This window comes from Ostrea edulis, chromosome 6 (genome assembly GCF_947568905.1).
Source record: "Ostrea edulis chromosome 6, xbOstEdul1.1, whole genome shotgun sequence".
NCBI classification, from domain to species: Eukaryota; Metazoa; Mollusca; class Bivalvia; order Ostreida; family Ostreidae; genus Ostrea; species Ostrea edulis.
In genome coordinates this window covers 79,691,622-79,717,231 of record NC_079169.1, presented here as the reverse complement: position 1 = coordinate 79,717,231, position 25,610 = coordinate 79,691,622, and the positions used below count along the sequence as shown (strand labels likewise).

The window sequence follows — 25,610 nt, the reverse complement described above, 5'->3', positions numbered from 1 at the left end:
CCAAGCCTAGTGAGTGCCCGGAGCCAGTTATGGCACAGGATCAGCCCAAGGAGGAATGTGGGCTGGGGGTGGTCAGCGGCCGAGCCGAGAGCGGAACAGTGGACATGCCATTCCGGCATGCGGGAGAATCCCGTGAAGACTCGCCTGTGTCAATAGGGCAGATACGCCCAACCACCGGACTCATGGTTGAAATGGTAGTCCAGGGAGAGACTACAGGCAGTGGTATACGCTGGGGCAGAGGTGAGTGTGTTGTCCACCCGGGTCTAGGAGGAGCTTGACCCCAAGCCTCCCATCAAACAGCACGTGACCTTGGTTCAGGCAGGGGAAAATGCCAGGATGAGGGGCTTCATCATTGGCCCCGTGGGAGTCCGCCTTGGAGACACAGAATAATGTTGATCTGTATGTGGCCCCCCTGCAGGACGATATGTTGCTAGGCATGGATTTTCACCATCAGCAGAAGGCTCATTTAGACCTGGAGCATGGTACCATGACCTCGGGAGAGGAGAATGTCCCTTTGACGTTCCGACGCCCAGGAGGGGGACAACAGGTCCAAGTTTCAGTAACGAAGTCTATCTGGGTCCCAGCCGCTTCAGTCGTCCTATGCCCTTGTCGTTTGGATAAGGAGTTGGAAGACTTTGTAGTCAGCCCTCAGATCAAGCAGATCTCAGACGTCTTATTGGTGCCGCACACTTCTGCTAGGGAGAGAACGTTGGTGACCAGCATTGTCAATGCCTCAGATGAAGTGTCTATCTCCGGAGGCAGTGCGACAGGATCAGCTTTGGAGGCCGAACCACGGGTGCTGGTACCTGACTTGGTCATTGAAAATGTGTAGTGTGGACCCCCACACTGAGGCAGGGACTAAGCTCAGCACATTTACAGTAAGAGTTGATGTTGCTCCCGTAGCTTGCCCTGAAACTTAGGTCGAATTCCAAGGCCACATTAGATGGTGGGGGAGATTTCCCCCTGGAGCCGACTAACATTGCTAAGGAAATCAGTGTGGTTGAAGCCCCAGCTGTTGGCCTTACTCGATGTGCGCCTGGTGAAGGTTTTCCGGATGGTTACAGTGACCCTGTTAGCGAGGCGTCATGGAACTATGTCTCCCGAGAACTTCTCGGGTTCCCAGGTTGGACTCAAGGGGCGGAGTTTGACCTCGAGATGGATCTTGTGGGACATGACCCATTCAGAACCCGAGTCCGTCAATTCAGAGGCATCAGGTTGCCTTGGCCCCCACTTGGATTTATAGCTGTTGGGAGGATCTATTGATCCTTTTCAGCTAGGGGTGTGCGACCCAGGGCTCGCCCTGGCCCACACGGGTTGGGATTAGATTAGTCCCAGTCAGTTTTCTCCGGGGCATTTAACCGGATCTTTCCTGCTGGAACCCTTTCCTGCGTCCTCGGATAGTTCCTCCGAGGGGGGCGTGTCGCGCCCACTTTGACCATTGGTTTGACCCGTTTCTCCGTCCTTCAGAGAAAACGGTGTGTTTGTGTGTGTGTGTGTAGTATCTGGGGTCTTCCCCAGTACGACTTGTTTTATTCCCCGAATTGCAGAGGAGCAACTTCCAGCAGCACGAGATTTCCCACGGTTATGGTACATGCCAGACGTACAGCAGGACCTACCCGAAGTTAGAGACAGACAACAGGCGGAGCAGTTAAGTCCGCAGGACCCATGTTATATGTACACATAGTAATAAATACTATAGATACTGTAATAAATACTATAGATACTTTAGTATCAACTGGGTCAACCAGATATTTTAGATCTTAATTCTAGTTTATATTTTTGATAATACATAAAAATAAAAATATAAACAATAAAATGAAAATGTCTTTCTTTGTGTATCATCGGGTGATGAAGGTAGCAATCATTGCTGAAAAATTTGTATAACCTGCTTAAGCGGGTTACACACTTTTTTCTGCAATGCTAGCTACCTTCATTACCCGATGGAACAACAAAGAAAACATTTTATTGTTTAATTGCCATTGTTTTGTTTGGTATCCTTCCTGGAATCAATTAGTTCCAACTAAATGACCTTTCCAATTTGGAGACTTGCAATTTTTCAACATCCTTCTATTTGTACAGTCTAAAGTTTGGATCAGGTAAGCCTGGTTTAGTTCTGAAGCATGCAATGAAATTACTACTCCGGTAACTACTGACTCACCCGGTATACGTAATTCGTGGATTAACCGCTTGCCACTGAGCCGTACTTATGTGAACTACAGATACGCAATCGGCCATACACCATGTGGTACCTGAATTACGCAGTCCATTGGCCAAGAATAATGCGTAAGAACAGTTCATGACAGATGTAAATATCCAACCAAAAAAAACAAGAATAAAATACAGGTTGATGGCGAAAATTACTAAAAACAAGTTTGTGACAGGTCAATTACGAAATAATAAAGTAGCCACCTACAATAGTTGATTTAAATGTAGTGGGAATAAAATCATTGAAGATTGTAAAAAACTGTATTTGAAAACATTTTATTAAATTTCAAGACCAGAAAACAAGTCTTCTAAAATGACCTGGACGGAAACAGTTTGAAAAACCCCAACAGCTTTCCAATATCTAACAACTGTAATAATTATCATCTCTACATGTAGCACAACATATCAACACATCAATATACACAAATTGTAACAGGACACGTGACAGAAAGTTTAAACTGTTCCTATCTTTTACATCTGCTTTCCTCTACAGTCGGCTGTATTTATATTAATATCTTTTAACGTTTTTTTTTAAGTTGAAAGTGAAACTTGCATTGTACCTTTACAGTGTGCAAGATCCGACATAATGAAATTGTACCCACTAATCTGTGAAGTCTTACTACTCCAGCTAACATCAATAAATCATATAAATAAATCAGAACCAGAAAAAAATTGTATAAAAGAAAAAGATTGGTCATAAATCCTGCATTGAAATGCATTCACAAAAGAAACTGACATGTTTATATACAATGACAGGAAATTCATGATTATGATTCAGCAACCAAGTAGATTTCAACAGTGGTGAAGACGATCATTTCTTAATAATTTCAATCTGTAATAGCATACAGGTACATACATATATGTATACACAACAACACAACACAACACCCCCCACCCCAAATAAGACAATGAAGAGAAATTAATTATGATATGTCTACTATACACCTGCTATTTCACTGTATTTCTAAATACATGTCTGAGAAGCACCTAGTCCTTTACAAATTTAATGGTGGAACCATGGAAATAATACAAATAAAAATATAAGATTAAAACAAATAAAAATTAAGATAAAATGTAAAACTGACAAAGAATAGGGAACAAGTTCAGATCAAAGAAAAAACCCAGATGATAACCAACTGACTTCTGGGCCAGACCCTTTCAGTTGATAACAAAATCAAAGGGTAGACTCTGAACTTTCATCCTTAATTTCATGAACACCACCCCCTTTCTCAGATCTCTACTTCTGATAGTCATGTTGAATTTCATCTCATTGTAAAAACGTTCATTTACTTCAATTTAACGTAGAGGGAAAAACTGAAATCTTAAAAGGTTTCTCAAACCTTGTGTGATGTGGTCATACTATGCAAGAAAGATATAGGAATGGTAAACTTTTAAGGACTTTTTATATTTCTGGAAAATAGTTATATGTATGAAGTTTTGCTCATGTTCAGTTTTATCAGGTTTGAACGATTCTTTATTCTATCATAGATATATTTTCTTATATGACTTGTACACACTGATATCCACACAAAATGTACAAGACAACATTGTTATCTTGACTGTTTGGGTTCTGAACATAAATTGTGAGGTTTATACCATTAAAAGTGCAAACATGGAAAAACTGTAAGACCAGTTTCTACTGCCTTGAAAACAGTGTACATACATATAATGATAAAGGGTATTTCTGAAATGAATAAATCATCAGAAATACATCAAAAATGGAAAGCAAAAATAAGTGCAGAATTGTTTAACCCCTCTCTCACATAAATAACATGTTCTCCTTCGTTTTTCCTTGCATGCAGGCTCATTCATACAAAATATATTAAGCAAAATAGGCAGTGACTGAAACATCCAAGACATCCTAACAATCACTATCCTATCCTATCTAAAAACCCTGAACTTCAAAGCCATTACACACCTGTCCTAATATCACTCTCCTCATGTTCCAATAATACCACATTCACACAGGCACTCTGAAGCTCTCATACACGTAGATTTTTGACAACCCATCACAGTCTGTAAATACAATTAAATTGAGAAAAAATGCTGAGACTTCTACATTCGCATGCACTCTGATGGAGAATTTACAGCAGAGGTCGATCAAGACTTGGCTATACTTCGGAGCATTTTGTCGATTTTCTGGTCATTTCGGATGATGTTCGATTTCACAGCAGCAATGAGATCTAGTTGATCCTTAATGGCCTGATCCACTTCTGTAAGTTGAGCTCTCAGAGGTTCAATAGCTTTATCTGTGATACTATAAATGAAAGAAAATTTTTATATCATATTATGCATGCAGATCACTTGCCAAAAATCACATAATACCTCTTTAAACAGAGGATAATTAGCAAGGCTGTGACTGATTTCTTAAAAAATCAGAGCAAAACTGGTAAAAAAAAAAAAAAAAAAGGATGGAAAACACCACCCTACCTGGAAAAATATCATTTTCTGTCACTTTAGATCAAACCCAGAGTGTTTCATTTTTCCAAAAATTAAGTCACTTTAGATCAAACCCAGTGTGTTTCATTTTTCTAAAATTGAGTCACTTTAGATCAAACCCAGAGAGTTACAATTTTTCGAAAATTGAGCCAATCAGAGGATTTCCTCTGAAAGGAGGAAAAATCACACCCCTGCACCAGTGTTTTGCAAACATAATTTATACATTCTGACATCATCTTTCATAGAAAATATACAGGGAAAGTTTCGCCCCCATTTATTTTGAATTCATCCATTTTTTATTTAGCTAAATATACACCGGGTGAATTTATATAAAAATAGAAATAAAATCAGTTTTGGGTAAATTCAGAATGGGATTAAAATCATTTTTCAATAATTTATGGCAAAACATTTCCAGCACATGACAAATATTCAGTACGAGGACAGACCTCAAGAATGCCTTTTTGAAGATTTTAAATTACATGTACTTCTCTGCATGCTTATCTACTTTTCTTTCACTCATGATAATACTCCAACAACATGTATTTACAAAATTGAAGAAACAACATAAATTTTACAGTACCTCCTTTCCCTCTTCAGCTCCAAGGCATGCTCCTTGTTTTCTTGTTTCCATCTCTGTAACTCCTTCTGCATGGAATCCAGATCTTCCTGAACGTAGTCCATTACCTTACCCAGGGGGTTAGCACTGCGGGTCAGAGTCTGAATACTGACCCTTAACTTGTCTATTTCCTTCTGGACCTGCTGTCTCTGCTTCATGCGCTGTGCATCACTGATCTTTGGTCTTTCCTGATAATCAATGTAAGAATCCACAGTTTACAAAATGACAAAATGATCTTCAGACCTATGGTGAAACATGTCTTGATGATTGTTGAAGAATGCATAACAACTTGAGACTAAAGGAAGTGAACATTCATATGTGGGTATCTCAATACTGTAAAATGTTTTATGTGACATGAACAACATGTATTAACCATACCGGTAATCTAAAAACATGAAATTATAAAATATTCTGAAAACATATCTCATAAAATGATTTGTTTTTAAAGAACACGGAACATGAACTGCTCATTCCCATTTTTTCTGAGATGATTTGAATGATACACAAAATGTCACTTACAATTTCAGTTTTCTTTCCTTGACTTCCAGATTCCAGTTCCTTCTTGGTTTCTAACATTTTCTTGACAAGCCCTCCATGATCCTCATCTTCATCTTCATCCTGTGGTGGGGGTGGAGCCTATAAATTGGGATTCAAATTAGTTCAGAGGTTAACTTTCTAATCCTGAGAAACTACTTATAGATACTGTCAGTAACAAATCAATTCATGGAATGCATGATGTGAATACATTACTCAACTAAAATAAAACATATTTTCAAATGGCAAACCTAACAAGTTTTTGTATTTGTCACACCATCAAATGAGTACATTGTACTTTTGAAATTACCCCCAATTTACTGATAATTGTGTTTACTTGTCCTGGGTTGCATTTACAAAAGAACTTACATCTTATGACCAACTTTACAAACTGGATTTTTTTCGTTTATTGTAAGATCCTTCACTCCAATGTAAAATAATAAAACATAATGCTGATGACCATGTTTGCTCAACTCCCAATTTTCTTATTGCATTGGTGTACAATAATCCTGAACACAAACCATTTCATACACAGGCCAACTCACACACACAGAATCAATGCACACACAAACCTCGAGTGAATTTCTGTGTACAAGTTGAACAGTCATACTGCACACAAAAATAACTGAAGTTTTGCTAGTGTCGTCTCATATACACAAAATTGAACATTCATGTGAAAAATGATATATACATGTATAAATTGATAATAAATATGAGTTTAAAATGTAATACTTAATATTGAGACAATATTGGCTTCGTCTTCGACCTGATTTAGACGCTGTGTATTGCCTTATAACAGCTGTTAAATGTAGACCTATTTCATGGCTTATTTGTGATCCTACATGTATGTGTATGTACTCTTTTTAGATTTCATGTACAATTAAACCAATATAGAATCCCAGAAAAGTTGACCAGAATCATTAAAGTGTTTTATACCGACTTCAAATGTTCTGTGATAGATGAAGGGAAAACATAAGAATGGTTTGACGTGAATCCAGGAGTGAAACAAGGCTGCAACATGTCTTGGGTTTTATTTCTAATGGCGATGGACTGGATAATGAAGAGATCGACAGAGAATGGAGAGAAAGGAATAAGATGGAATTTTAACAACAAATCGGATGACTTACATTTTGCGGAGGATGTTGTTTATTATCATCAACAAAACAACATATACAAAGGAAAACAGCAGATAGAAGAAGCAGAGAGAATGGGGCTCAAAGTTAATATCGGAGAAAACAAAAGTGATGAGAATAAATGGTAAAAACAAAGAGGAAATATACATAAAAGGAGAGGAAATAGAAGAAGTCGACTCATTACATACTTAGGAGCTAGACACCAGAAGGAGGGGGAATAGAAGAAGTCGACTCATTACATACTTAGGAGCTACACTGTACAGTGACACCAGAAGGAGAGGGAATAGAAGAAGTCGACTCATTACATACTTAGGAGCTACACTGTACAGTGATACCAGAAGGAGAGGAAATAGAAGAAGTCGACTCATTACATACTTAGGAGCTACACTGTACAGTGATACCAGAAGGAGAGGAAATAGAAGAAGTCGACTCATTACATACTTAGGAGCTACACTGTACAGTGATACCAGAAGGAGAGGAAATAGAAGAAGTAGACTCATTACATACTTAGGAGCTACACTGTACAGTGATACCAGAAGGAGGGGAAATAGAAGAAGTCGACTCATTACATACTTAGGAGATACAGTGACACCAGAAGGAGGGGGAATGGGAGATATCAACAACAGACGTTCTAAAGCAAGGAACACCTTTATCAGGCTAAAGAAAATCTGGACCAGCAATAACATTAAAAGGAAAACCAAATTCAAATTATACAAAACACTTGTACTTCCAGTTCTTTTATACGGATGTGAAACATAGAAAATGAACAAAGGAGACAACACAATGATAGACACATTCCAAAACAAATGCAAAAATAGGATAATGAAGGTAAAATGGGAAGATCGGGTGAGAAATGAGGACCTACTACAGAGAACAAAAACGAGACCAATTGGTGAGGAAGTAGCAAGGGGAAGATGGAAATTTCTTGGACACGCACTGAGACAATATCCTACCAGTGTCTGTAACATCACACTAATATGGGCTCCAGAAGGGAAAAGAAAGTGTGGACGACCAAAAACATGGAACGGGACAGTAGAAAAAGAGAGGCCAGATGCTGACTGGCAGTCATGGAATGAAGCAAGAACAGCAGAAGCCAAAACAGAAATGGAGATGCTCTGTAGAGGCCCTATGTGCCACCAGGCGCAAGGAAGATAGCTAACAGGTAACAAAACCAACAAGAGGTACTGTGAGCAATGCTCACTAAGAATACCCCCCGCTTACCCCAATCTCCCAAAGGGTGTTGGTAATAGGTATAAACTACCTCTTTTCTGAGTGTAAAAAACAAATGGCATGACAAACCGAACCATATTGCTACTTCGATGTCCAGTGCACATGACCTTTGACCTTTTGACCCCAAAATCGATAGGGAACATCTTCATCCCATGGGTAGTCCATATGTATGATATGGTGACTGTAGGTGGAAAGGATAACGCTTTAGAGCCCGGAAACCATATTGCTACTTCGATGTCCAGTGCACGTGACCTTTGACCCCAAAATCGATAGGGAACATCTTCATCCCATGGGTAGTCCATATGTATGATATGGTGACTGTAGGTGGAAAGGATAACGCTTTAGAGCCCGGAAACCATATTGCTACTTCGATGTCCAGTGCACTTGACCTTTGACCTTTTGACCCCAAAATCGATAGGGAACATCTTCATCTCATGGGTAGTCCATATATATGATATGGTGACTGTAGGTGGAAAGGATAACGCTTTAGAGCCCGGAAACCATATTGCTACTTCGATGTCCAGTGCGCTTGACCTTTGACCTTTTGACCCCAAAATCGATAGGGTACATCTTCATCCCATGGGTAGTCCATATATATGATATGGTGACGGTAGGTGGAAAGGATAATGCTTTAGAGTCCGGAAACCATTGCGTCTACAGACGGACGGACGGACAACCTGATTCCAGTATACCCCCCCACAACTTGTTGCGGGGGGTATAATAACTGATAATTTTGAACTTCATTCTTTCACGCGTGTGCAGTTTTGTTGGACTGTGTATTCAGAGCAGCTCAGATGAATCAAACTAAATACTTGAAACGTCTTTTAAAATAGTTCACCAACAATCTCAACTTTTTTTGTCAAAAATCATGAACTAGTATTCCATTTCAGAAGCTGCCATATCACAGTAACTGAACTAATTGTATGGGGAAACAATTGATTGTATACTCCTGAGTCATGATAGAACAAAAATAAAGTTCTTGTTTTCATGGATGATGCAAGATAACCTCCTTGGTCTCAGAACGTTGTTTTAAATATAAAGGCCCAGCTTTTATATTTCAAAAGAACATTTCTTGTCCTTGACGGTTATCTTGCAACATCCTAGAAAACGCATACTTTATTTCTTTTTTTAATTTTGGATGGCTTGTTGGCTGTTCAGGAACTTACTTTTTAATCAACTCCCAATTTTCTTATTGTGCTTGCTGGTGGGCCTAGATCCGACTTTTCAATCAACTCCCAATTTTCTGATTGTACTTCTAGATTTCCTAGATTTTATGTCTGAACATCCCCATCCCCCATTTCATGATCATTTCATAGCTTTATCGGGTCTTACTTCTGAATTGACTCCCAGTTCCTGATTGTTTATTAGTTGTCCTGTATATTAGTTATGAATTGATTCCTAATTCCTGATTGTTTATTAGTTGTCCTATATTAGTTATGAATTGACTCCTAATTCCTGATTGTTTGCTCATTGTCCTGTATATTAGTTATGAATTGACTCCTAATTCCTGATTGTTTATTGGTTTTCCTGTATATTAGTTATGAATTGACTCCTAATACCAGATTGTTTGCTAGTTGTCCTGTATATTAGTTATAAATTGAAACCCCTTCCCATCTCTTTTCATCTTACTTCTGAATCATACATGTATATAACCCCTCAATCATTCTTCTGGATCTGATTCAATCCCTCCTCCAAATGTCTTCATCATTTACAAGTTGTCCTTAAAATTACTTTTGAGTTTACCTCTTCCCCCTCTATCCTAAATTTCTGGATCAATTGCTACTTAATTGTCTTGGACCTCACCTGCTCCTGTTCCTGAGGGGCTGCTGTCTCCTCCACCATAAATGTCTCATCCTCCTCCTCGTCTGAATCCTTGTCTCCATCCACAATCACATTGGAAGGCTTACCACTGCCCAGTCTGAAGTTAAACAAACACCAATACTATAAAGTTCTGAAACTTTTTTCATTGAATATAGTAGTATGTGACCTGTGATTTAACTTCTGACATGTACTTTTAAAACCATCTCTGAAACTAACAATTTTTAGTGAAAAACAGGGTGTCCTCACTTAAAATGTACATGTATTTCATTTCCTTTTTTTTCCATACTGAGTGATTACAATATATATATATATATATATATATATATATATATATATAATTCAATAAAAAAGCAGGAAAATATACACTTCCAAAATATATTTAAATCACTAGCGCTTTCTGGATTTTAACGAGATGTCTATTGTGACAATATTGTATTCATTATTAATTTGTATTCACCTGAGGATGGATGTTAAAATCCAGAAAGCGCTAGTGATTTAAATATATTTTGGAACTGTATATTTTCCTGCTTTTTTATTGAATTATTTTGACTGTGTGATATCAACTCTTTCTATTTTGATTATATATATATATATATATATATATATATATACATACACACACACATTCATATAATTATTAAAGAGTACATTGTATTTCATAATCAATGCGAAATACAAGAAAATGTAATCAGCTCTCTATCATGATGTAATGAATAATGGCCTGCCTGTATGATACTATTTCCAATAAACACCTTACATCATACATTAATACCTTAATTAACAAAAGAATTGTAATCTAAGACATAGCAGTAATTCAAAGAGAAACAATCGTAACCTGTTATGTAAAATATGCAGATTTGTGTGTCTTTTGTTAATTTCATAAAGATCTCTAAAACCATACTTCCATGTGATACACTAAGAATAAGTCTTGCATATACATACCTACATACATACACATATATATATATAGTCAAACTTTTGAGAGAATAACCTAAGGTCCAGATATTTGTTGAAATAGGGCTATTCTCCAATTTGGATTTAAAAAGGACATATTAATTTCTTAAATTCACTATTGTATCTATGTTGTAAAATTTTCCTTTAAAAATGTACATGTACGTGTAAGAATGCTGTCATTTGACAACTGAAATACATTATATATACCTCATTGCTGGTTCATTTTCTATGACCTCTTGCTTCCGCCTGGGGGGAGCAGGGCGAGCACTACTGGGGCGAGCTAGGGATCTCCTACAATGAGAAGCACCACAGTACAAAACCCATCGTGTAAATGATGCACTCTTTTTTTAGCAAAAATTTAGAGGTTAATAGCATTTCCAACTCAATGTACACAAAGTGGTATTTCATAATCCATCTCATAAGTCATATGTTTGTCAGCTTTCTGTTTAAATTACATTTACAGCTGACTGCACACTAAAATGGTGATCAGTTAGGTCATAAAATTTGTCTGAAGTGAATGACTCCTGTCTACAAATGCTAAGATAGTAGATGTGTTTAAATCTTACGAGGCAGAAACTTGAGGAGGTAGGCTGTCGTCACCAGCATCTGAGGCCTGCAAGGTCTTCGGAGGTTCATCCTCTGTAATATAATGTAAATTACAAAACTACCATCCTGGTTGAGTGGAGTTTCATTAACATAATATTTTATGACAAGAAGTTTAGAAAATTAGGTAACTCATTGTTTAATTTCTGGGGGGGGTTTAAAAGTTGGTTTTAAGACTTAGTCTAATTTGTTATTTGATTTAATTTGTGAATAACATGCACATATTTGGAAATTATTTGACTGTGTGTATTGTATTTGTATGTGCATAGCAACCATCAAAGGTGATGGAACAATTACCATTAATGGCATAAAACATGCATTATTTCACATGTTAATTGCATCATGCAGTGGCATGCATTGCAGACAAAATATGGATTAATATCAAAGCCTAAAATATTTTGTTGCGTGAGTTGACTCATTGCCTGTGATACACAAACAACATTAATTTTTTTTCTCTCCATGCTTTGTAGATATGTAGACATTAATTAAACCAAATTCCAATTTTTGAACCTTATTAGCTGTGTTAAAAGTTACAGGTGCATGTTAACAGAGCACATTTACATTGGTTACATAGAATACATTAAATGGTATATTTTGTTTATATGAAAAGAAATCCCTATGGCCAACAACCCAAGCACAAATATTATTTTATGAAATGCATTCATACGGAACATGTACAGTGTACCCTTTTCCATATAACTTATATAGAAAATATTTAATACCATCTTCAAATGTATTTCATTACTGCATCCTTAAGCATGTGTAATAGATCTTGCTTGACACGACCTAAATCAGACTTTCCACACTGAACATTGGTAGTTTATGCATTATCAGAGTTGATCCCTCTTAGATGGAATTGAGGTATATTCATTAAAAGAGATATTGAGGGTGCATGCTGACTGTACATCTTGAAGTTATTTTACCTCTCACTACCACCTTTTAGCATCCCACTAATTTTTGTTCACCAGTATGTGGCATTAAGGTATTCCATGTATAATGAAAGGATAATGAACAATTTTGAAGGATTTAAATCAACATAAAACTTATTGTTAAATAATGATGGAAGTGAAGCAGATGAAATTCACATGACTGGTAAATGATTAGAAGCTGACCTTTTTGCACTTAAGATTTTTTGGAAGAATTGTCTGCCCTTTGTAGAAATAAGAAAAATCTAATTTTCTAAAAATGTGTGTGGTCAATGATTAATTTTATTTCATATTTTCATAAAAAGAAAGTGTATGTAACTTTCTACCAAGAGATTAGTATGAATATATAATTTGTTTTTAAAATATTGTAATAAAAGATGCTTTTCCCATATACTTCAATGTTAAATTCTAGGTGAAATATATCAAGCAGTAAACAAAATTTAGAAAATTTCTACCGTGGGTTATTTTTATTTGATGAACCCTTCAAAATGATACCATGATTACAAATATTTCACCATCCATTTATTAGATATGAAATATGGTCATTATACACTGAATACCTTAAGTAAATATGCTGACCAGCTGTAGTATACATTCATTCTGTATGCAATACACCTACATTTAATGTACTTTCTTTACTTGTGGAATTCAATAAATTAAGACATTTTTTTTTTCAAATCTAAAAATGAGACTTTGACACTAATAATTGAAGAAACAGCAGCACATCAGAAAAAAATCTTTCACAAACCTTTCTTAATTTATCATCAAAAGTAAAATTTGTGTATTTTCTTTTTGCTTTTGTATAGCCTAATATAATTGTTATTTTTCTACAAAGCAATATCACAGTATAAAAAGACTATGCCAGATATCACACACAGTATAGATATATATACATCTTCCTAGACTATTGTAAGATTATGCAGTACTACGTTACACATGTAAAACTATGGTACAACCGTACACAGCAAAGAATCTTTTGATTGTATGGAAAGAGTGCACTAAAGAGAACGCTAGAGAAATACCAGTGATTATAGTACACAAGTACTGGTGACTGACTATGCCTACCTTCATCGCTAGAGTGTCGACGTCCTGAAAGTGGGCAGTAAATAAACATGCCACAATTAGCACGAGAAGAAAAGAGTGAACATCTAATTTGAAAAAAAAAAATCAAGTGAATCATGACGCAACTAGACAGCAGTGTGGAGAGATTCTTTTAATCATGATTTTCTGAGTGTTCAATTTCACACCTAGACAGCGTGGGGAGTGTGACAGCAGTGTGGGGTGATTCTCTTAATCATGATTTTCTGACTGTTCAATTTCACCATTTTAAATAAATCCTATACCACCGTATACAATGTCACAATCATGGGGTTGTCACTGTGGATCACGAGGTCAGAGAGTAGGAAGTTGATTTTCTCATCAATCATAAAATAATAAAATGCAAAAATTATATTCCATAGAGTATCGTAAATATATCTTGATCAATCAAATTTTTCATCAAATTTAAGAAACCCGTACTTAGCTCAAACACTTCATTCGTGTTTCACAAGTAGGTCTACAACATTGATTATGTATACCCATTTTTCTCGATCATTTCATATCTTTGCCTACTTGATTTGTTTGATAGAGAGTATCTGTATCCCGATACATGAGTTATGATGATTATATCACCCTTTTTGTCGTATTTCACATGTAATTTGTACAAAATTTGTAATGTGTCACATGAGGTTTAAAATTCGGCATCCCGCAGGGCCTATCCTCCATGTAATTTGAATGTATCGTCTGGCTTTAAAATTTGAGCTTTGGGCTTCCAAACAAGAATTTTATCATAATCCTTTTAATATCACATATTTGTCGGTTTTCTTTTCATAATTCAAAACAAAATATGGTGCGAAAGAAGTTACATTGTGATGATTGTGACATTGTATACAGTGAATTATTTCAATATCTCATAAGTTTGTAAAAATTTAGGCTTCATGTAAGAAAACAATTTTTAAAAGAATTAATGGATGAATCACACAGTTATTGAAATCAATACTTGAAGGCAACCCTGTAAGCATAGATCTACTGTGAATAGAACTAACCTTCTCGCCTCCTCCTAGAGCCTTTGGCAGAGGAAGGGCGGGCTAACTTCGTAGGCGCTTCCTAAAATATACCATCACATGATTTTCAAATTACATATATCCAACAGCCAGTACAATGTCATTCATTATATAAATTGATTTTTAGAAGGTGTGTCCCATTCAATATTCAGGTCAGATGCTAATAACAAATATTATGTGGCACATTTACAGTAATCAGATCATTTTTAAGCAAATAAAAGGTCCATGGGCCTTAATCCTCACATGAGTATCACACACCCTAAAACCTTATGAATCACTTGCATATTAAGTAGGGTGAACTAAGACCTTTGTTTCTTCTGGTCAGAATTCTGAAGTGGTGATTGCTAAAAATCACCAGTTTTCTCACACATCAAAATAAAATTTTCCACTTGGTAACCCTGTCCCACCTGATCCCATCCCTAGGATAATTTTTTTATTGATATCTGAAAACATGTACTGAGTGAATATACACGTACAGGTAAGTTCAGGACTAAAGAACATATCCCAAAGGATGCTATATACCATATTAACTGGAGAAATGTTTGTAAAGTTTACATAAACTGCACTCCAGTAGATGGACACTGATTGTAGTAGGTGACTCATCCAATAACCTACAGATGAAATTTTAACTCACCTTTGAGCGTACATAGTGTATGAAAAGGGTACTATATAAATATGGTATTATTATTATTATAACTTTTTTCTCAAATATGAGCGAACCATGCATTAAATGAGTTTGTGTACTTTATGTCATGTTCCTAATGTGCATGAAGTACAGATGTAAAGTAATTCACAAAGACTAAAGGATATACAAACAAAAATACATTTACCTCTTTCTCTCCATTCATTTGTGATGGATCATTTTCTTTACTTTCTTCATCCTGATGCTAGAAATATAAATTTATTAATGAATTCCAGAAAACATTAAATTGAATTTAAGCATTAGAAGCAAACATACTAAGCATACATTATTGAATAATTCTGATAAAAACTTTTATCAAAATTGCATTTATGTGTACTTAATACTGTATATGTACTTGTTTTAGCATATATCTAAAATTCGCCACAACTGGAGCTGATGCACTATTTGGCATGGTTGTGATTTAGCACTCCCTCCGTGTTTGATGATGGATAGACAGAGATTTTCATATTCTACCGCCACCATAAATAAGTGCTCGGTTCACTGACAAAGCCACTAAAATTTGAATCCCACTAAAACAAGTACACATACAGTAATTTTGTGAATTCAATTGGATTATTGAGTAAAGGACATTGTTCACTATGACACTTAGAATGGCTCTCTCTCTCTCTCTCTCTCTCTGAACAATTTCCAGATTGTGCCCGATTTTCAGCATTTGATGTGGAGATTTCAAATTTTTGTTAGCTATAAAGTACATTCTCAGATTATTGAATAGCAGAGCTTGTGAATTTATAAAAGTCTTCATTTCTATGGGAAAATATCATATTTTGATATATACATGTATTATAAAGAATTTGAATATGAGTTCTCAAAAATTCTGTTGAGCGGTCTAAGAAGAATTGTGCTAACAAAACAGGACAGAGGAGCTCCAAAATCTAAGTTCAAATGGGGCATAACTCTCAGAAAAATTATTGAATCAGTATTTCCTAGGAATATGCACATCTTCACAGTGTGTCCTTATAAACTACAAAGTTTCACCAAATTCTGTTGAGCAGTCTCAGAGGAGTAGCTGACAAGAAAGGGACTGACAGACGGGTAAAAAACATTATACCCTCCACAACTTCGTTGCGTGGGGTATAAATATGTTCATACAGAGCAATAATGCTGAGATAAAGCCAACCTTAACACAATTTGAAAAATATCTTAAATTTTTAGCTGCTTTGAATGAAAATTTGACAAAATGGGTATAAATGATTTTGTTGAATAATGTACAAACTGCTGTGAAAATTACATCATACTCCAAGAATTTATATCAAAATGTACTTTTTAAATTTATATACTTTGTATGCCGAGTTTATATGAAAATTCATATTCACAGGGCCAAATCCCAATGTGAACCTTGTCCTTCCTTTAAAAAAAAAATGAATGAAAACTTTCTAACTTCAAAAATTCATAAACTTCAAAATCAAATTCAAACAACTACACATTGTCCACCTAAAATTGAAAGCAATATTAATTAATCAATACATGCACTTCAAAACTCAAGAAAAGTCACATAGAATTCGAAATAAATCCACTGAAAATTGAAAAACAACGGTTCAACTCTTCAAACATATCAACTGTTACATCAGATTCCTCCAATCCTTCAAGCTCTTTTCTAGAAGACTTCGTCATTTTATCAACTGCATGACTATGCATCATTCTCTCTGTATTTTTCCAGTCCCTTTGAATACCTTGCTCTCTTTTTTTGCTTATTTTTTCATCCATGTATTTGTGATCCCAAACAGAGTGTTCTCTTGGAAGAAACTTTGGCGGCTCTTCGTATTTGGTACCCCTGTCTATAGAACTGGCCTCATTAGAACTTGACGATTTGTCAGTGTGCTTGCTGCCTTTAGTGTACAATTTCTCATTGAACTTGCTGTCTTTTTTATTCATTTTGTCATTGTGCTCCCTGTCTTTTGAACTCTTTATGTTACCCGATTTTCCACAGTTCTGAACAGATCTCACTGCTGCCTTCTTCTTAGACTTTTCATGCGGCTGATCTAAATATACTTTTTGGTAATCTTTCCGCCCATCTGACTGATCACTTTTCTTGGCATCAATTTTGCCTGCCCTTCCACCTTTCATCTTTGGATGAAGCTCATCATGCTGCTCATCCTTCCCTGTTTTTCTCACAGCTGGTCTGCTGTTAGATCCACCATGCTGTGGATCTACTATGGCATCCCGTTGACGGACTGTCTTTCGAGTTTTCGATGCCGTCATTCCTTTCATCTCTGTCTCCTTTTTACCAGTATTCAGCTGTTCACAACTTGATGGCGTCTGTTCATTTTCTGAGGAGGTCACTGTAATGTCTCCCCTTCTGACATGACCCTCCGCTGATGCCCTCATTTCAACCTGACTTGGTGCCCTAATCCTGGCTGCCCCAGGCCTCCTGATTTTTGATACAAGATTTGTTTCCAATGTTTTTATAGAATGATAGGCTGTATCCTGCTCTGCTGCATCAATCTGAGATTCCTCTTCTGAAGGATCCATATCCGAGGTGTCTGTATCCAGACTGCTTGATTTTGCATTTTCCAGAGATGGATTCTGTGCCTGTTTTACCAGTATAGTTAATAGCATGATGGTGTTAAAGCATAATAAGATAGATACAGTCACCCTTCAGTATCTCTCACATTGATCTATTGAATATCTGTGATATCTCAAAACACATCATTTCTGATTGTATTTTTATGCTATATGTCTCTGTTGAATATATGTGCTGCCTAAAACAATATTTCTTGTGGATTCTGAGACACCTTTGAGGTGCATATATAAAAAACAACAATCCATTTATTATATTGAGGGAAATTTAGAAACAGTCATGGAAAATGGGTCATATTATACTTTTTAGCAAGACATTTTGATATTAGATATGGACTGAATAACAACTTATCTATCTCAAATCCACAGAGAACTCAATTTTTTTCCCCAATCCATATCCTTTTGAAATAATGAAGTTTGACTGTATAGGTAATGTGAGAAATTAAAATTGATATCAGCATTTAAAATACAGAGTGTATGAGCATTGTGAATATTCACTTTTATTCCAAGTTAACGCTATTATAAAGATATAACTGCAGGTTTCTTTTAGCAGTACTGAACAGCAATATCGTAGATAAAGCACAAGTTAAAGATATATAACTGCAGGTTTCTTTTAGCGATACTGAACAGCGATATCGTAGATAAAGCACAAGTTGATAAAAAACATATCCGCAGTACATGTAATCTGAAAAATTTTCAAATCTTCACATAATTTTTTTTTGACACTAAACAATTGTTGATTTACTGTAATATTACCAACTCATCCAAATTTGTCCTACTCATATTCTTTTGCTAAGATTTTTATATAATTTTCTAAATCTGAGTATCATGATTTCAAAACATACCACTAAAAGTTGCAATGGTGTCAGTCTTTTGTCAGGTCATTAAATTTTAATGCATAGTATATTTGTTTCCTGGCAGACTAAGTGCAATGGCTTTAAACATGTAATTTTGAGTTGGACAAAAAATTCAAAAAAAAATTACCAACCAACCTCATTACTAGTAAAATGATGAGTCATCATGCAACAAATCAACATTTTTTAAATAATGGTCTAATATACAAAGATGTAGCATGAAATTTATATAGGAATCGGAACCCACCAAAGGAGAAAATATCCCATTATTATTTCACAATCACCATCCAACACTGACAGTTTTTTTTACCTTTCTCCTTTCCTTCCTATCTCTGTGTCTTTCCTCCCTATCCTTATGCCGATCCTCCTTATCCTTGTCATCTTTGTCCTTGTGGCGACTTTCTCTGTCCCTATGTCGATCCCTCTTATCTCTATGACGATCTTCATCGTCCTTGTGACGATCCTCCTTGTCTTTATGCCGATCTTCTCGGTCTTTGTGCCCCTCTTTATCTCGATGTCGTTCTCTACTCTTTTCCCTACTTGCACTTTTGTCTCTGTCTTTTTTATCCTATCAAAAAGGAAAGGTTTGAATGAATTCCTCTCATCTTTCTTTGGAAACAAGAAACTAAAACTTCTGTACTCATGCAGTAACTGATATGTATTTGCAAGACAACAGTACATCACATACTAGTTGATATTGGAATTTGTCCTGTAAATATTTTCTGTTTTATACATTCTGATTTCTCTATAATTAAATTTCTCTAGAGAAACTATTCCAATTAGATCAAATGTTAGTCATACACTTATATGTGAAGTCTGATAAAAGTTTGACAATCTCGATTAAAAAGAATTCAGATTACAAATACCTCTGAGTCTCTCTTTTTGCGGTCTTCCCGACTGCTCTCCTTTGACTTGTCCCTTTTCTCCTCCTTTCCTTCCCCTCCCCCTTTATTCATTTTTGCCACATACTCATCATTGTCCACCTGTCAAATAATAATAAGCATCTCTAATGCCCTTTCGTAACACACATATATATATATGCATGCTTATCATTTTTTCTTTTCTATTCTTTATGTAATTGCTAAGAAAAAAAAATGAATATCATTTTCAATAGACTGGTAATTATCTCATAAGCATAGGCAATTATGGAGGTTCAGGCAGTAATACTAGATGAAAGTATTCAAAGCATAATTCAATGCCCATATCTTATTTCCATTGTTAAATACAAGAATATGAAACAAATAGGAACAAATATTTCTGGCAGCATATAGATGTATACCTACAAAATACTGGTTTATATCACAAAAACTACATTTAGTTTGTGTGTATGAACAAAGAGGTAAATCTCTCTAAATAAATAAATCTCTCTCTCTCTCTCTCTCTCTCTTTCGTTTCCCCATTCTCCCCCCTCCACTCCTTTCCTCCTTATATACCTAGACAAAGTTTTGTTACCCCTTTATTTATAGCAGCAGCTAAACTCTGTAGAAACTCATTGGTCTTCTCTGGCTCATGACCTGCTACAATCTTTGCTGGTTTAACAGATAAAGACTTCCCAACAACCATTGCTACAATATAGGGAAATTAATTACACAAAGAAACAACCACCTGTGATGTCACTTAAAATCTTATGAAAAACCAAATATAATCACCGAATGTTGTATTTATAAACATTGTGCAATGCAATGTGTGTTGATATGATGAGTGTTAAGTAATAATATGGTGCTTATTCAATATCCTGATTTCAAAATGTGCTTTCTTGATGATAATTCTTCCTTCTCGATTTGCGAAATTTACCAATTCTTTCAGTGATTTGATACAATCATTACTTCATGTAGAACCAGAATATGCTTCAGTAAACTTAATTGTAACTAAATTTACATAATGTTTGTATTTTTAACAAGATAGGAAATACTTACATGTAAAGTCCACAGCTTTTTGTAGGAAAGCAATTTTACTGTCCTTATCCTGTGGAAAAAATTGATGACATTTTTATAAACAATGATTAATTAGGCTAGACCTAAAAAGCTTAAAGAATTTTGTGGGCCTCAGGTGTCATTTCCTTGATTTCAAGAACATGAGTTCAGTTGTCTTAGCTATTTTGAGCCCAACTACAGAAACAATAGCACATAATCATGACTAATGACTCGATATGGACCTACAAAAGTTAACCAGGAAAGAACATACAAACACAATTCTAATAATGACCTTGAAATTGATGAATAATTTCTTCTGATTGAAATGGAATACAGTATATGTATTCAAATTAAGCTGGCTATATACATGTAATATTCACAGGGGCCTTGATAATTTGTGGTGACTCAGGTTTGAATCAGACTGTTTGTATTTATGACATCTATACGATTGAATGATCTACGTTAAGCAGAAATTTATCAATAATTGTTCTGTAGCATCAACTCTTGCTGCTTTTTGTGAATAATTCATATATACACCTTGCCCAATATGATTTTTAAAGGACCCAATATATTTCCGTATACCCCTCTAAGTATCTATGTAACAAATTTATTACATCGATGATTTTACATATACATTAATTAAGACATATAAATATTAAATTTATTCTTGATGCGGTATATATACAACAATAAATGACTGGCTGCAACATATTCTTGAGATACTTTATCAAATGTACAACAATGAAAAAATGGTTGCAACATTTAAACCATCAACAACGGAATAAAAACAAGTTTTTCAACAATCTGTAAATTTAATTGCATACTGCGTTACGAACAGGTCCAGTACAATCTCTATAATTAGCTATATATAGCTTTATCGAGCTATTTGAAATAGTTAAGTTGATTAAATTGAATAAATTTCTTAAGTGCAATAGCATAGCTAAAAGGTTGCATAATAATTTTTGAACATTTTTATACTTTGAACCAAAATCCTGTTCTTATAGAGTTTATGAATTTGTTTTGTTTTGTGAACTGTCCACTACACTATGTGGATTGAGACATAGATAAGAATGACTTCATGTTGTGGAATCTGTTTGTTTTGTGAACTGTCCACTACCCTATGTGGATTGAGACATAGATAAGAATGACTTCATGTTGTGGAATCTGTTTGTCTTGATCCATTACTCCAATGATTATCAATGACTTTTTAAAATCTAGACGTTGAATATAATGAGTGTGTATTACGTAAGAACCTTAAGGAATGGTGATATAGCCGTCACTGGTGTCACTATCGCTGGGTCACACATGGGGGCTGGTGACGTAAACATAATGAAAAAAAGATCGAGGTAGGTTTATAATTAATAGTTGTTACATCACAGGGCTAGGGGAAGGACATACTAAATATGGAACTTTCGGGGTGTGCCAGAATGGCCTATTAGAACTGATGTTTATACACACAGTCATGTGATAGAAACCAATTGTAGGACAAAGTTGACATTGATACCAATTTTGAAAATAGTATTTCACTAGCAGACAGTCCATAAAGAGCTGTGTGCAGTCCTTAAAAGAGGAAGAACACTGATGGTCCAAGTCACTATTGGTGCTCAGTACCTGGGTGTAAAGCAGATGGAAGTTTTCTGTTTCTATACCATGTCAGCATAATCTTGTTTCATTTCTACATCCTCAAGATTTATTTCCCTCACAAACTCACATAATCTGTGTATTCCTATAAATGGTTGAAGTAATTCCTTTCTTGGAAAGATAGCATTTTAATGCAGGAAGTTGATTGCAATTGAAGTATTCCATGCTTGTTTACTTAGTTGTTATTGTAACCTGGAAGTGACATATACCCTACAATTATGTTCAACGCGCAATAAAATTCAGAGTGGCTCCATATCGAAAGTCCTGTATTGTTTATAATTTTGGTTGAATCACTGGAACTGCTTGGTTTATCTTTTATCATCCAACAATGACCAACATTTATATTCGGGACAAAAGGGAAAGATATTTTCCTAGTTTATGAGAACTGATGTCCTCATAAGAAGGAATTGAAATCCTTATCAGAATGTCTAACATCCATCCCCATTAGGCCAATTCAACATAATTGATAGATTATCATCCCCGCCTGCCCCTCAAAAATTGGCCCGCCCCGAATTTTTTTTATTTTGCGAAACTTGCGATTTCCGGAATATTTTCATGTCCAACTCCAGTATTTACACTTCTTGTTTACATTTCCGGTATAGGAACGTGAAAAGTTATGTGAAGAAAGTCGATTTATTTGGTTTTCTTAATTTCTCGCGTTCTTACAGACGTAAATCTTGAAGAAGTTAGGTATATTTCTGTTATATCCTTAAATTAGAGCTTAACTTGGAATTAGTGTATGAAAATAGCATAGATTGATATCCATCTGCCATTAAATGATGCGGATCTGTTGGGAAAAAAACTCGTTTGTCTTTAATATTTTTCTCAGAAAATAAAAATTAAAAAATAAAATCCTCCCACCCGCCCCATACTTTTTGCTGACCCTGGATGATAATCTACTAATTAAGTTGAATTGGCCTTACACTGAATATATGATTGCTTTGAAACAACTTAAAAATTTTAAATCATTTGACAATTTTGAATCAAAATTCTTCCTTTAATTTCATTTTTGTAAACAATGTGTTGTATGGAGTACAAGGATAAAAAGATTTCACTCCAAAAAAATTGAATTCTCTGCTTTATAAAGCTACATAAAGATTATACTGGACCTGACAGTATACTCTATACATGGCCATGGCAAGTTTAACCCAAACTAAACTACTCATTTTTTTTTACCTTCACATTTTCTGAATTTAGTTCTTCATCTTTGAAAAGTCCATTCATGAAGCCTGTTGTTTTGATAACCTAAAATATATAAACAAATGGTACAACACGTAAATATGGTAAAAGAATATCACAACACAATAACCTTAGAACATATACAACCCAATATGTTCCCAACCCTATTCCAATAAAAGTTACCCATACATACGCAATGCAGAACAAATTGTTTATGAATTACAGTTGATAAAATACACAACGATCTGAAAATTACTGACAAACCTTACATAAACATACTTACCGAAGTCATCACATCATGTAAAAATCTGAACGGTGGTTTGCTCAATAATTTTTCAGTAAGCGGTGGTTTCTTGATTATTTTACCCAAGGTGTCCTGTGTTTTCTTCAAAATCCTTGGATCCATTGTGGCAAAAAGACGTTAACAATCCAATGCGAGTCTTATTTCTATAAAAATCACTGTAATTTCAATACTCTGTCGGTTCCATCAATTTCAAAGCACTCTATCGCGTTTTCTTACTACGGAATTTTGTATCCCACAATTCATTGCAAAATCCCTACTTGCTGTTTTATACTTCCGGTTGTTAGTTGACAGTTGCTAGTAGTAATCGGGGCTCCGATGGGTTAATAGAATAGAATACTTTATTTCTAATTTAGAGTCCAAAATAGATATAGGGATGATTACAACAATAAAAAGAAGGGATGCCAAACGATAGAATATGCATATTAATCAATAACAATAGCTGACAATGCATACTCAAGAACACATCATTCATTTAAAAATGTCATATATATATTATATACATGTTGGCCTATACATTATACATATACATTGTATATTCCTATATTATGTTATTGTTAATAAATCTGCCCACAAGATCAAGAATTTCTTTCTCATCTGTGTTGAGTAGCCAAAATAGTTTTTGTTCATTATCTGAAGTAAAAAAAATTTGCACACCCCACTATTTTGGCTACTCAACACAGATGAGAAAGAAATTCTTGATCTTGTGGGCAGATTTATTAACAATAACATAATATAGGAATATACAATGTATATGTATAATGTATAGGCCAACATGTATATAATATATATATGACAAAATAGTTTTTGTTCATTATCTGAAGTAGAAAATTTTGCACACACACACCCCCCCCAATAAAATTAGGCCTAAATATTTTTTTTCTTTCGTTATTGTATTTTTCACATGTTATTAAAATATATAATATTAATCATTTTCAATGGTATTAGATTTGAATTTTGTGCATAATTGTCCCTTTCTAGGAATGTTGATAAACCTACCCATTTCGATTTTTAACCTGTGAGAAGAAATTCTTAACTTGCACAATGACCTTAGAGTGATCTTTTCTGATTACAGATAAGCTTAATTAAATAATTTCCATATCCCCAGTTTTGTTTGAGTCTCACATATATGCTGAATTTACCTTCATTATAGTTCTGTAAATTTTAATACCAGTCTTTCACATAATAATCCAATATCGTTTTATTACAGACCAATTTTAATTTACGTTTCCCATAAGCAATGTGAAAAGTTCATCTCCGATATTCAAAATATTGCGTAACTTATGTATAAATGCAAACCATGTATTCTGCCGAGTCAAAAAAAAAATGCCGAGTAAAAGAAAAAATGCTAAAATTGCTACATTTATATGCATCCTTTAGTAAAGGAAATTCAGTATAGACAAATTATCCGATCTATACCATGCAGCTTTGAATTTGCGACCTAACAATGTCATAATGTAAAGGAAACCTTCCCAACTCAGGTATAGTACTGCAAAATTTGTACTTTTTTTCTTATGAGCACCAAGGATATATTTACAAAATTTGAGGTGAATTCTCTCATATGGTAAATTTTCAAAGCATGCAGTCAAATTTTCACACTTTGAATAAATATGTTGCACCCCCCGCTTACATCTCTGAATGATACAAATGTTTTGATGGTGGGGTTAAATACATGAATACTGGTTTTTTATCCCTGGATTCAAACTAATAAAGTCATTTCTCAATTTGCAATATAGGCTTTTAAAGCCTTTTTATATAGCTCTGATTTGGCTACATGGAAGCTTCCAGACCAGATGTAGCAGGATGAACTCCCAAGATGTATATTTACAATAACAGCAAGTGCTGCAAAAGTTTTGCAATTGCTTTATTAGCAATCCCAAACTTCCAAAATAATTTTTTTTTAAAAATAGAATGGAAGATTTTGGAGTCGCAGAGTGTA

General features: G+C 35.0%; 1 protein-coding gene across 2 annotated transcripts; it reads right to left on the bottom strand.

The window, feature by feature from the left end:
* Window positions 1–2,462: 2,462 nt before the first annotated feature.
* LOC125646131 (TRAF3-interacting protein 1-like) lies at window positions 2,463–23,949 on the bottom strand. 2 transcript variants are annotated; one of them, XM_048872292.2, is made up of 15 exons: window positions 23,654–23,949; window positions 23,368–23,436; window positions 20,554–20,602; window positions 20,090–20,202; window positions 19,504–19,620; window positions 18,948–19,205; window positions 15,394–15,450; window positions 14,546–14,606; window positions 13,527–13,550; window positions 11,499–11,571; window positions 11,140–11,223; window positions 9,961–10,075; window positions 5,780–5,896; window positions 5,225–5,448; window positions 2,463–4,462 (listed from the first exon to the last, which is right to left on the bottom strand). In XM_048872292.2, the coding sequence occupies exons 1-15, from the start codon at window positions 23,774–23,776 to the stop codon at window positions 4,306–4,308; spliced, it is 1,641 nt and encodes a 546-aa protein (XP_048728249.1). In that variant the 5' UTR covers window positions 23,777–23,949; the 3' UTR covers window positions 2,463–4,305. The 2 variants fall into 2 exon arrangements, with proteins under 2 accessions (XP_048728249.1, XP_048728250.1); XM_048872293.2 differs by lacking the exon at window positions 13,527–13,550 and having other exon boundaries at window positions 23,654–23,922.
* Between the last annotated feature and the right edge of the window lie 1,661 nt (window positions 23,950–25,610).

Bases quoted from the DNA above. Each gene is read 5' to 3' on its own strand.
- LOC125646131 (XM_048872292.2), bottom strand. From the start codon at position 23,776: ATGGATCCAAGGATTTTGAAGAAAACACAGGACACCTTGGGTAAAATA. The intron at 20,203-20,553 runs GTAAGTATTTCC...CCTATATTGTAG, and splicing joins AAAAGCTGTGGACTTTACAT to CAATGGTTGTTGGGAAGTCT. The intron at 5,897-9,960 runs GTGAGGTCCAAG...CCCAATTTATAG, and splicing joins CCCCTCAGGAACAGGAGCAG to GCTCCACCCCCACCACAGGA.